We start from the raw sequence: 14300 nt of genomic DNA, 5'->3' as shown, positions 1-14300 counted from the left end.
ACATTCAAATTTTCATTTAGTGAATATATATTGTATTGGCAATGAAATATACATATATATATATATATATATATATATGCCATTACATTTTTTTCCAGATAATTGAAGGGTTAAACCATTTCTACACATGGAAGGCAGCTCCTGGCTAGTACAGAAGAGGCCTCCACTGCCTCCCAGAAACTATGTCTTTCCCTCATCTCCTGAACTTCCTCTAGATGGCCTGGAAACTGAGTCAAATCATCTAGAATGTTATCAACTTTCCATGGATGATACAGCAAGTCAATGGCAGGAATAACTGTTAAATGTTTGACATTAGTCCAGATTTTGTCCTGAAGGGAGCAAATCCTATTCAGAGTAGCAATTAAAAAAAAAAAAAAGATAAAAAGCAGAATCTTTAATGAGCTCTGGATCTTCCTTAGATACTTTATACGGTCTCTGAAAAAAATTTCTCTCTGGATCTTCTGAGCACATGACTATGAATGGTTAAAAGGGTAGAAAGACACTAGGGGAGCCTCTCTTTGCATGTTGGACCCCTACATCATCCATAAGCATCCTGGAACCTTCTGAAGTGAAAGCAAACATCCTGTAGGGCTTAATCACTCAAGAAGAATGATATTACATCATATGCAAAGAAGTAGATAAATGAAACAAGTCAGGCCCTGGGACACAAAAGATACATGTATTCTCTCATATGTAGAAGTTATAGCTAATTTATAAGTACATATGTAAACATATACAGTCGCATGCGCATGTACACAAATGTATTGACTAAAGTATGGTATATGTAGGGTGAATTCCAATGGTTGTAACCCCTTTGAACAACTTACAGAGTAACAAAATAAGCACCAGGAAGGTGGCACTTAGGTGATGAAGGGAAAAGAAAGGGTGTGGTCAAGGGCAGGGGGTAGAGGAAGGCAGATAGGGTGGGAGAATTCAGTCACAACAATCAATGCACAATTGTAAGAATGGAACTAACGAAATTGAGGGGATAAGAGGGATTGGGAGAGGTGAGGGAGAATGATGTAAAGGTGACATTCATCAAGATGTATTATACTCATAAACTGACATGTTGCACTAAAACCCTTTGTACCACTAAAGATAACAAAATAATAATAATAATAACAATAAAAGATTTTTTCCACAAGCTACCTAGCACCTTCTCAGGCATACTCACGTTCACACAGCCCAGTGCTCTCTGGGTAGAACTGGGCTTTACAGTGGGATAGACAATGGCCAGAGGGGATGTCTGCCCCAGAACGCTGCTCCACCTGCAGTGCTGCCTCTGGCTTCCTACACGTGGTGCAGTGGGAGGGCTCCGGACCCACACAAGTCTGGCAGGAGGCATGACAAGCTGAAGGATAAAATACAGAAAGCAATCCTAAGATCAAATAGATGTTGAAACCAACAGGAGATATGTTTAAGTCAAAACCACTTAGAAAAGTTTGCCAGATGTATCCTGTCAGAGTGATTTTTCTATTTTTCTCTAAAATGCACTGGGTTCCGGTCATGTTTGTGAGTGGAAAAGTGACGGTGAGTCAGTGAATCCTGTCTCTCAAGTCTTATGAGAGCAATCAGGTTGGATCACAACCAAACCCAACAAACTGGACACTACTGACTCAGCTCTCCAGAGAAGTACCTTCACTGAACAATGATCTGACATAATGCCCTTGGTTTTTATGGGGGATTTTCAGAAATACGTGTATGAAGGCCATTAGTGTATCTCTTGAGAAACTGGCTGTTGTATTACTGTTCATTGTGTTCATCCATCACACTATGGAGACATCCAGGAAACAAATCCTCTTAGAATTCGTTTGGGGGAAAGACTGCCTTCCCAGGTAAGAAAGAGTCCTCTTTTTATGGGTCCCCCCACCCCCCTGGCAACAGCCCTATAACTCAGTAGCTAAGCAGTTTTCCTGAGTGCTTCTGATTCTCATTTTCTTTTGATGACTAATTGGAGATAAGAATCTTATGGACTTCTCTGCCCAGCCTGGCTTTGAATTGCAACCCTCAGATGTCAGCCTCCCTAGCAGCTTGGATTACAGGCGTGAGCTATAAGTGCTGGGCTAGAAGAGTCCTCTTTTGAGTAGCAATGAATGTTTCACAGTCTATTATAGTACATTGTTTTCCATAATGACTGATGAAAATCAAAGCCAAATACTGTCCTCAAACCAGTCCAAGTCCACATTTGGATACAATTAATTAGCCTTTTCTTGAAAAGATCTTCTAAATTTACTTTACAAAATATTTATTCCAGGACTAGAAGCATGGCTCAAGTGGTAGAACACTTTTTGATAAGCACAAAGCCCTTAGTTCAACCCTCAGTATCATAGAGAGAGGGGGGGAGGAAGGAAGGAAGAAAGGAAAGGAGCGAGGAAGGGAGGGAGAAAGAAAGGGAAAGAAAGAAGGGAAGCAGAGAAGGAGGAGAAGGAAAGAAGGAAGGAGGGAAGTAAAGAAAAGAAACTTCATTGAAGCTCTAATATTTTAAACAATTTTCTTGTAACTACACTCAAAGACTTTGTCCTATGTACAAAGAAGTTGCACTTAATTTCACTTAATTAAAGTATTAAAGTGTTTGCCCCTGATGTTCTACTTTGAAAAGACTCAAATACTACGGTCCCCATCCCCTTCCCAAGGTGCACAGACTTTGGCAAATAACAATTTAAGATTTTCCACTTTACTCAGCCCAGACATAATACTAGTAACTTCCAGTTTGCTTTCAGCATCATTAACAAAAAGAAGTTCTTCAGGGAAAATCAAACTGAAGTCTAGGAAAACATTAACAGTGGTTGGGAAGTAGAGAAGGTTGAAAATAAGAGTCCTGTTTTAATCTCAGGAAAAGAAATAATATTCCCCATACAGATGGCCAGAAAAAACCCTGAACCTTTGAGTGTCTTTGCAAGTTTTCATGCAAGATGATTTAGTTTTCAGATTATTCATTCAAAAAAAACTAATGCAAAAAAAAGTATGTACAGTCATCCCTGGGCATTTGGAGGACTTATTGTAGATAAATCAGGTCTCTTCTATAAGATGCATAAAATCTGCATACAACCCACATATTTAAATCACCTTTAGAACATCTTATCTAGTGCAACACCCAGGTTAACACTTCATATGGCTGGATGCAGCATAGTACTTAGCATGTAGTCTATTCAGGTTTTGCTCTTTTTTGGAAATTTCTGCAGTATTTTACATTCTCCCCCTCTGCCATCCCCTGGTACTGAGATTTGAACTCCTGACTTTGTGCTTGCCAAGAAGGAACTCTTCTTCTTGAGTCATGCCTCCTTTCTATTTTTGCTCTGGTTATTTCTAAGATCTTGCTTCTCCCCTCTCCACTTCTCTTACCCACTACCAGCCTAGACATAATCCTCCCATTTCTATTTCCTTCTACACTGGGATAATTGGCCTGTGCTACCATACTCAGCTTCTAATAAGATGAGGTCTTGTTAACTATTTTTTGCTCAGGCTGTCCTCAAACTGGGATCCTCTTGACATCAGTGTTCTGAGTAGCTAAGATTACATGTCTGAGCCATTGGCACCTGGAGTTTTAGAAATATTTTTGATCTGGATGTAGAACCCAAAGATGCAAACACAGATTCACGCATACAGGGCCAATTGTCACGTGTACATAGGCATAAAAGATCAATACACTAGAAGACAAACTGCACTGAGAAAGAAGCAATATCATTGTCAACATGTCCATCTTTGTCCTTATGATGGGACAGTCCCTCAAGAATGACAATGACAGCAACTTTACCTTTGCAGACTCCATGGAGAGGATAGAAACCTTCTCCACAGCTGGGCAGACAGTACCCTTCGTGCAGAACCTGGGGATGGGTGCAGGCTGTACAGTGGGAGACTGCAGGTCCAGAGCAGCTGGCACATGAGCCGTGACAAACTGAGAAGAGAGTGAGAGGGAAAACACGATGGGAAGAAGTAACCACAGAGCCTACTTCCTGCCTGGCTCCTCCTGCACTGGAAAGCTCCCAAGGCAGTACTGTAGTCAAAGAAGAGACAAGTCATGAGGCAGTTATGCTACCATCATTGCCCTTATCACCTCTCACCTACTTCTTATCCACGTTTTACTACCAGGGCACCTTTGCAAAAAATAGTGAGCAACTGGATGAATCATAACTTAGGATACTTCTGTCCCTGACATTCTAGGGTTCTAAGAATTATATAGTTGTAGAAAGGAATCTGACTATGCCACAAGCCAATGTCAGGGATGAATATCCCCTGCATTGTGCACACTGGGATCTCAATCTAAGGGACAAGCAGTGGAAGGAGGGCTTGGGCTGAGTCTTTCACAAGTCTCAGGACAGTAGTCAGATAAAGGGAGAAGGCTCTAGAGGTTAGTGGTCAGATGCTGTGGAACAAAGGAGATATAGAATGAGAACCGGGAGGAATAGGGAGTTTGGAATAGGAATTTGGAGTGAGAAAAGATGTTGACAGACAAAGATGGTTGGTAAGGAGAGATGGGTCCATATATCTTACACTAATAGCCCCTAGAGAGAATGATGAGCTCTGTTGTGTATGTTTCAGAGAAGGAGCAGCCAAGGTGGTTTTGTCTTCACAGATGTGAAGTTTACAAGTTTAGTGATGGTTTACAAGCACACGTGGGCTGTATGGTAATGTGTTCTTGACATTTCCAATGGACCAAATGATTTCCAATGATTACTGATGACTGTAAATCCTTCATTTAATCACTTGAGCGACTGAGAAGCCACTCATGTAACTCCCACTGTAACTTCCATTCCTCTAACACCAACTCCCAAAGCAAATACACATAGGTTCTGTCATGAAAAACGCTACACACAAATTCCCAAGTGAGAATCATATAGCACAAGTAGCATCCAACATGCTTTTAATTTCTGTATTCGTCTATTGCCCTTAAATAGTTGTAAAGATGGATTTCATCTTGATCAATGTCACCCCTTTCAGCATTTTCCATCTGTCCTTATCCCATCCATTCACTGAGTTTTGATGATGATGATGATGCCACATCCCTTACCTTTGCATCTGCCAGTGATACCACCATAGTACCCTCTAGGACATTCAGAAATGCATTTCCCATCATGCAACATTGTATTCTCGGTACAGGTGAGGCATCTGGAGCTATTGGGGCCACAGCTCTTACAAGACTGGTCACAAGCTGAAGGGGAGGAAAACCCAAAAGAGAAAGACAACAGTGAGCACCGTATTTGTGAATACAACGCTTCACAACGCTCACAGCTGGAACCAATAAAGCAATGTCTGTCTCGGTCTGTCCCAGAGTTTTGATTCCTCAAAGGACTCTGTGCTTTCTGTTTATACAGAAAGAATTGAGATATTATTAATTGAGCTAAGAATAATGAACACTCAGGCACACCCACTAGTGTGTCCAATTTAATGTTAGATTTAAGATTAAATAGCCTTACAGGCGACGCTGTCAGATTTATCAAATAAAAGTACTAGCTATTCACTTAAATTTAAATTTCTAATAAATAATGGATTTTAGTTAAAGTATGTTCCAATTATACTTTTATTTTATCCACTTAAAGAAAAAATTCAGAAATTCAGTGTTTGACTAAGACAATTATACCACTTATAATTTTAGTAAAAACCATTTAATTCAATGTAATATTCCATCTACTTATTGGTTTACCCTCCCTCCTGAAATCTTATTAAGGTCTATATGAGGTATTCTGCTAAGTGGTAGAAACACAAAAATCAAATTACTTCATTTCCAAGTTAAGTAGCTTATTAACCCAATAGAAAGAAAAGAAGTATATATTAGAAACGTCAAACTTGTCATCCAGACCAGTCAGTACAAGCATACTAATAAATACATTTGAAATATAACATATATCTATATATTTACATAGTGTGTGTGTGTGTGTGTGTGCGCGCGCGCATGTGTGTGCGTGCGTGTGTTTAGAGTAAAAGGCAAAAAATCAAGCAAGAACTTAGAGAAAGAGCAACTTGCTCAGTGTTTCAAACAAGCCAGACTAGGCCAGGTTGATTGGAATGTTCTCCAAGGTGAAACACCAATGTAAACCAAGGCACAGAAACTAGAAAGAAGCTGGATTATAAGGAAAACAGTTGTTCCCCTGAGTTAGGGTAATGGAAAGAGCTAGATATGGAAAACCCATAGCAATTATCTGATTTCTAGGTTCTCATCATATGGAAGGTATTCTATCTTGAAATTTACCTGAAATTCAAACCAACTGAACGCTATCTAGATTCTCATCCTTTGGAAGGCTCTGTAGTTTAAATCCCACTAGAAATATAGCTGTATTTGTGATATGGATGATCACTTTGACTTCTTCCTGGAGAGCCATTTGCAGGGGTGAGAAAGAAGATCTGAGGGCCCAGCTGGAAGATCATAGCCATGCTCGGGGAACGGGATGATTAGGAGTTGAATCAAGGATATTGAAGAGATGATGTGCTTGAAGTGTGGGGAACAGAAAAGCTTTCTAATGGCTTCCAGGAGCCTCTCGTGGACAACTCACAGAATGAAAGAAGGAGAGTAGCCTGGAGATTCTGATAAGCACAGTTTGGGGTAGGTATGGGCCAATAAGTTAACTGATGAATAGTTCTGGAGTTCAGGAAACAGATCTAAGGATTATCACATATTAATGGTTGTAGAGACAAGAAATTAGCTGACTCATTTAGTGAAAGCGTATAGGATAGGAATAGATTAAGGACAAGATTCAGGGAACAATAATACATCTAATAAAAAAACAAGAGGAGAAAAGAAAACAAAAGGTTAGTCAAAGTGATCAAGAAGAAATGATCTAATGGTAGAAGACAAAATATGAGCACAATGGCTGAGAGGCAAGGGAAGGAAGGAGTTTCAAGAAGGGTGTCATTAATTTCAGAGAGGATGAATAATGTTGAAGTCTCCACTACACTTATCCACTACACTTACAGATTGGTTTCTGAGTGAGCTGTGTCACATATTTCAGCAGTCTCACTGGACACAGAAAAAGAGAAGTTGGTGACTTTCACTGTTCTTTTAATGGATTCTGGCTGGGAATGGAAGGAAGGAGACATGGGCAGAAATAATGAAAAGAAAAAGAGGTCATTTTGTCACTAATACTTTTTTTAAATTCCAGGTAAGTACTGTCCCTGAAAAATATTTTTAAAGAAAATTTTTGAGTGGTTATTAAGAGAATACTTAGGTATTGAGTGGGTCATACTTCTGGATCCTGAAAGTCTGACAGTTGGAAAGTCACCATTTGAGGCCAGGCCAGACAAGGCAGAAAAAAAAAGAACTAGGAGCATGGCTTACTTGCTAGAACACCGGCCTAGCAAATATGAGGCCTTGAATTAAAACCCCAGTACTGCCAAACAAAAGAAATCCATAAGTAAAAAGGGGATGTACATTCAAAATACAGGTGGGTAGACTAGCCTTGGACAGAGCAGAGGGTCTCCACAGGTAACATTGGAAAGAGGAGGTCGGGGAGAGGGCAGTTACAGGCCAGTGTGTGACTGGCTCTAGCTCAACTGCACTGGCTAACTTCCTAAAAGCCAACTACATATGCTAACACTAATGAGATTCAGCATTTCAGGAATAGAGAATTGCTGTGATTTACTCTGTCTGGATGAGGAAGAGAAAGGAAGGTAAAAGAAAAGCAAGCAAGCACATGAACAAAGGAAAGGTGATCAAGATGTGTTGTATTTATAAACTGACATTTGAATTGAAATATTTTAAATAACTACTTAAATGTAATTTTTAAAAATGGAATAAAGAAAAGGGGAAGAGAGTGGCAGAAAAAGGGAAGGAAATATAGATCAAGTCGAGAGGGAAGATGAGAAAAACAAGAGAAGAATGGAGAGAGAGACAAAGATAGAACAAAAGCAGCTAACAGGAAACCTCTAAATGCATTTGTTACGTTAGCTAGTGTCAGAAAAGCCCTTCATAACAGCACAAGCCCTTGAAGAAAGGAGGTTTTTCCCCTTGAATTACCTCACCCTTTATACTTAAGGTTTTTAAAATCCAAAACATGTTCTACCCAGGAAAGCGGTTACTGTAAGTTCTTGTTAGGGGAGGGAATGTCACTATTTGCTTGACTGGATTCATCTCAGCATTTAACTTTGAGGTTTCTCCAGATAAGGACTTGTTGGTTATAAATTATTAAACCAACATGAGCCGATCTTTCCCTTGAATAGCACTAATCTGAATTAGATTATCAGCAGCTGACATCGTAAGTAACATACCAATCACTGTTGTTTTAGAAAACATTTATAGGAATATTTCTAAAGTCATTTGATTAGAGAAATTGGACAGTATTATGAAAGGTGTAAGCTCCCGTTTTCTTTTCTAGAAGGTACAATGGTCAATGCCACTGGGAGCAAAATACATGGCAAGAGTGTAGTAACCACCTGTTGATGTATGATGGCTTTAGTTCTATGGCGCTTCCTCCAGTCTGGAAGTTTTCCTTCTGATATTTTAATATGCAGACAGGTCACATTTCAGATGTACTCTCTCTTCCTCTGAGCCATTTGCTCATTGAGTCTTTGTTTTTCAATTTTTCACTCTGCAAGGAGCTCTGGCTTGCTTCATTTAACCGCAGAGCCTCACCATCAGCAATTCCCACCCATCATGGTCCAGGCTGACATTACCTCTCTCCTTTTAAGTACACTACTTTGCCAAAAGAAGTTTCCTCTTAATCCAGATAAGGGCAAGTAAGCAACAGGTCAGAGTCACCATTCCTCTGTCAGTGGCAATAACCAGCCTCCTTGGGGACATAAAGTAGAAAGACTTTTAGGCCTCTGGCCTAGTACAGACTTGACATCCATTGACCTATGGAGACTGCATCTGGCGTAATTGTGCAGGAAAGCAATACCAACAGAAAGGATGGACATTCTCAGGCTAATGGCAGCCTGACCTTTCCTTATTCTCTCCCAAATCTACACAAGCCATGTATGACTCATTCACACTAGGCGAAATTTTTTTACACTAGTAGAACTGACACATCTCTGCATCACTTTAAGCAGTTGTCACAGGCTAGCTCTTTTCCCTGAGTTAAGTGGATTCATCAAATCCCACCAATCATCTCCTTTAAGCTACTGGCTATATCGGTGAAAATGAGAACCATAACTCAAGAAACTTTTCAAGGCTGCACATTCTTATTGATTTTCTGGAATTAGTGATGAAGGAAAGTCATCATGGCCTTTAAGATAGGTATAACCATTACAGACTTTGATTTATGGTCAAGAGGACACTACCTGGTTGCCTAGAAATGTCTACAGGGGTAGTCAATTCAGCTAAAGACCAAAAGGAAGACAAGGAAGAAAAGAAAGAGAAAAGGAGAGTAAGAAGGAAAAGAGAGGAAAAAAAGGCAAAGGTACATAAGGCAGAATCACATCTTCTGATGTGGTAGAATGACTCAGGGATAGTTACATTTAATACCAGAAGATCTAAGCTTAAACCCTCTCTGGTCTTTATTAGCTCTGTGACCTGAGACAAATTTTTTACCCTCTCACTTCCCACATCTGGAAAATAAGGATGGTAGTAACTATATCTTGAGGAGTTGTTGTGAAGATTAAACACCAAAAATGTTCTAAGTGCTTTGCGTATATCAGTCCTCTTAATAGCCTGCAGACTTGGGTGTGTATTAGTTTCCTAGTGGTGCTGTAACAAAGTGCCATGAACCCTGTAGCTTAAAATGACATCAATTAATTCTCTTACAGATCTAGAGATAGGAAGTCTAAAATCAAGTGTCACTGAGCTGCATCCTCTCTGGAAGCTCCAGGATTATATTCCCACCTCAGAAAAATGAACTAATTCATTCCTGTAAAGTACTATTGGCCATCTAAAATAACATATTTGCAGGTTATGGGGATAAAAACAAGGCATCCTTGTGGTCATTATTCTGTGTGATATGGGATGAACATCTTTGGGGTCATTATTTTATGTGCCATGGAGTTGTTATAATTCCCACTTTATAAGTGGGACATTGACACATAGAAGGATTATGTAACTTGCTTGAAGCCATGTTTCCCCCATAGTGGTTACCATGCCTGCCACAAGGAAGAACTATGTTGCATTAACTTTTATTGTTATGGCATGGATGTGAAAGCTAGAATGGAGAGTACCTGCTTCAGCTTGGGGTCATTGGTACCAGAACCAAAGGTCGGTCTGCCCTGCCCTGCTTTACGAGTCTCTGTCCTGCATATCTTAGGAACACAGTCTGGTGTGGATGGGATTTGGAATTTGAGGAAATCCAGGCCTAAATGAGAGCTCTTCATTCTCCACACAGCTGGTTTTGAACACACAGGGCCTTGTCTTCATCTGTTGGATAAGGCTAGAATGAATACACCTTGGCCAAAAGTGTTCCTAATGTAAGTTCAGTGACTAAAGTGAATGTCAGCAGCCAACACATAGTCACGTCCTAAAGGAAACCTGGTTATTGTTATGACTGAATACAAAGAATGATGACATTGAATGAAATTGAAAAATATGAAAAGATGCTTTGGCATCCCAACCATGCACTTACCGACACAAGTTCCCTGCCTGTTGTAGAAGCCGTCACCACAGGTGCTCTCACAGCTGCCTTCTCTCAGAACCTGCAGGGGATCTCTGCAGGCCAGGCAGTGCTTTTCCGTGGGACCCCAGCAGCCTGCACAGGACTCATGACAGACTGCAAGCAAATGGCACCATCAGAGCTCAACCTACATTAGTCAGGACTGCCCATCATTTGCTTTTCAAACGTTTTTGATAAGGAGGGTGTTGGCTAGATCTTTGTTTCCTGCATAGGTAAGCAACCCCTACTGAGAAACAAAACCTGATGGTCTGTTAGTACATCAGTACACTTTTGTTAAGAGATGCCGAATAAGGAATACATGGTTTTGAAGGAATGAGGGTCATAGGAAAGGAAATCACACATTTCTAGGCAAAGATGGAATGTCTAAGAAATCAGATGGCCCCCATCTGATAGATGAGGTCCATCCTCGATTTTTGTAATATCACATTGATATTACAAAACCACCATTACAACACCACCATTAGCTGAAGACTAGTGCATTTTACTATAGTCTTTGTTTATATTGTTCAAGACTTGGCACTACTCTTTCATGCTCTTCCATTATCTACAACCCTTTTCCTTCTGTTTTCCCCACAGAACTCTTGTCCCACTCTGCTCTCCTATAAGCATGTGTTCTACATGTATATTCCAAGGACTCAAAAGGCCTGCTTTTCTCTCATACTTCCAGTTTCTAATTAGAGGTTGCTCCTAGACCAGAGGTATTCTCTTAAGACTCGAAAATTGTCTTCTCGTCCAGCAATTGGATTTTTTAAATTATTATTCATACTCAAGTCTTCACCTTAGCACTTCTGCAAAGAGAGGCCTATCTTAAAAGAGTTAAACATTTTCAGATTTGGCTAGCTGTGTGTCTAGCTAACTCAGCTTGTATTTAATACATTCTAAATTGTAAAGTTTGCTTCACAATGGAGCACAACCTATTTCACAGAAGCATTGATTCTGATCAAAATTGGTGAGGGAATGAATGCACTTCCTCCTTGCAAGTGATTTGGTAATCATACCTTAGCAATTTAATTAAGTATTTCTTTGGAAACAGAAAGAAGGAAGAAAAAAAAACACCTACATTGCAAACCTTGAGATACAATCCCCTTCTCTCAGTACTAAATTGCACAAAAATGTCTTAATTTCAGACAATGCTTTTCCCCAGCAAATCTAAAGGTAATTATGCATTGTGTTAAGTGCCAAGAAGACTGTGATAACGTTAAAAGCAGTGCAGGTGGTAGAGCCCACTTTAGATAGAGCTAAAACATGAAAAGCAGCCAGCCATGGGGAGCATCAGAGACCAGCACAGGGAACATTCTTGAAAGGGGAGAGAGTACTTGTGTCCAGCAATCAGTAGGCTGCCCTTGTGGCTGAAGCTGTTGGGGTCCTGGGGAGCACAGTGACACTATTCACGGTTAAAAGCATGGGCAACAACCTGATCCAATTTGACCTTGGAAATTATAGAGTGGAATTAGGATTTTTATCCTACTTTCAGTGTGAAGTAATGGGTTTAAACAAGATTGACACATGACTTCAAAACTCTCTCTTACTGCCATTGAAAGGGGTTTAAAGATACACATGTCAGACCATTGTGAAGTCTACTGAATGGTCTAGGTGAGCAATGATGACAGCCTGAATTAGGGGATGAAAAGGAGAAAAAGAGGAAGGTTTTCTTATTATTATTTCATATTCATTAGTAGAGATTATTTGTTAACTCTACATAAACACATTATCCTGTATTTTACAAATATCTCTTAAGTAATTTCATTTATACTTAGTCCCTTCTACATTTTATAATAGTTCATCTTTAGAATGAGCTTCTAGCATTACATTGTAACTAAAGATGTGGAGGCAAGGGTTATTATCAGCAACACATTCTATTCTTAACACATGTGAAATACTTCACTCATTAATTCAACTACCCTCGATTCTTCCCTATAGCTGTCACTTGAAATATCTGTCCCTGATATTCAACTATGAGTTGATCAAAAGTCCCTACTTCATCAACCAGACCCAATCACACTTCTAAGAGGATATTTCAGGTGAATCTATAAAACTTCAACAGAAGCAGCTATTATATGCCAGTGCATATAGCCTGTAGGGCTTTCCTACCTAGGCACAGGTAAGTTAAGTCATGTTACCTGAGATCTGATACAGGATCACATGACACCTCTTCCCATCACCTGATCACACTAGAACACTATATAAATCATACTAGGGAGTAAGTGCCTAAGAAAATGATGAATGCAATATCAGGCTAAAAAGACCCCAGAGACTAGATCCCCCAAGGTCAAGTAGCCAAGTGGACCTCAATCCACGGAAATATTTTAAGTAGGACACTGGAATAAATCACTTTCACATTTTTTGACAGTTCATTCTGGCAGTGGGGAGAAAACAGAGTGATTAACTCAAAACGTCTTTAGAGGATGAAGTCATCTGTCCAAGGGGTGCAGTGAAAAACAAGAAAGGCTAGTACTCTTCAGTGACTGGCTAGAAAGCTACGCAGACACTGGGTCATCCCATGTTGTAGCATGCTAACAATCTGACACAGAAAACTTCTAACTTACCTGAATCTGTGCCATGCTACTTGTGAAATGGGGTTAATATCAAACTTGGCATTGGGAATCATATCAAGGATCAAAAGATGAATAGGACAGTCTCCAGCTCCAAATGTAAGGATGGCATTCAGAACCATCACAAATTGCTCTCTCTGTAACTTTCTAGCTGTCTCCCATCTCCTGCTACATCACCTGTGTATATGGATTCTATGGAACAGAGTTCCCTATGCATGCCAGGTGCTGGTCATTGGCCCTGATTGCCCCACACAGGATTTGAACCAGGCAACAAAATACTTCTGCTTCTGTCCTTCACCTTCACAATCCTGCCTACACTTCAGTGGCCTCTAAGTTTTCCCTACCTCTATGACAGTTTGCTGAGCTGTATAAGCATAACCAGTTACTCCTTTCTCCATGATCTCACAGCATTTTGTGCATGCCTCTCATATGGTGTTTATTCCATTTTAGTAACTACTCCATTATAGGTCCATCCCTTCATTCCTTCTCCAATGGGGACAATGCTTTACTTGTCTTTAGTCCGAACTATCCACATTGATACTAGTGAGTAATCAATGCTCAAAAAATGAACAGCATTTTGTTTTTTACCCTTCCCCTCCAGGTTGACCCATTGTAACAATGAGATGTACAAAACACTATGTTGAAAATGAACTTTACAACTTCGTGGGGGCGGGGGAGGGTAGTTGTGGAGGTGGGAGGGAAGGATGGTAGGGGAAAACAAAGGAGGAGGTAACAATGTTCAATAGGAAATGTACTCATTACCTTGCTCCTGTACTTGTAACCTCTCTGTACAGCATTTTTACAATAAAAAAGTACAAAAAAATGAACAGCAAATTTTTATTGGCCATGGGAAATTCACCCTATCATTTCCCTTCTACATGGAAACTAACCATTAGGTCACAGAATGTGTGCCTATAAAAGTTACTTTAAACTAGGTACCAGTGGTTCACACCTGTAATCCTATTTACATTGGAGGTAAGATCAGGAAGATAAAAGTTTGAAGCCAGCCCAGGGAGAAAAGTCTGTAAGACTTCACCTCAGTGAAAGAAGATAGGCATGATAGCATGTACCAGTGAGCTCAGCTATTGTACAAAGTGAAAAAATAGGAGGATCATGGTCCAGGTACATGCCGAGGCGGAACATTAAGAGCTTATTTCAAAAGTAAAAGTGCAAAAAAGACTTGGTGATGTGACAGAATGCTTGTTTTGCAAGTGTGAGA

General features: G+C 40.0%; 1 protein-coding gene across 1 annotated transcript in view; it reads right to left on the bottom strand.

Annotated features, from left to right (window-relative positions):
- Fras1 (Fraser extracellular matrix complex subunit 1) overlaps window positions 1-14300 on the bottom strand; it is a 448626-nt gene that overhangs the window by 222761 nt on the left and 211565 nt on the right. Inside the window, exons 15-18 of the mRNA XM_042678144.1 lie at window positions 10482-10625; window positions 5009-5149; window positions 3755-3895; window positions 1175-1351 (exon numbers count right to left, since the gene is read on the bottom strand). Coding sequence (XP_042534078.1) covers window positions 1175-1351; window positions 3755-3895; window positions 5009-5149; window positions 10482-10625 — 603 coding nt within the window. The remainder of the gene's footprint in view (window positions 1-1174; window positions 1352-3754; window positions 3896-5008; window positions 5150-10481; window positions 10626-14300) is intronic.

The sequence above is a fragment of the Dipodomys spectabilis genome, unplaced genomic scaffold, assembly GCF_019054845.1.
Source record: "Dipodomys spectabilis isolate Male_0828 unplaced genomic scaffold, ASM1905484v1 ptg000043l, whole genome shotgun sequence".
Lineage (NCBI taxonomy): Eukaryota > Metazoa > Chordata > Mammalia > Rodentia > Heteromyidae > Dipodomys > Dipodomys spectabilis.
This window is presented reverse-complemented; position numbering and strand designations above follow the sequence as displayed.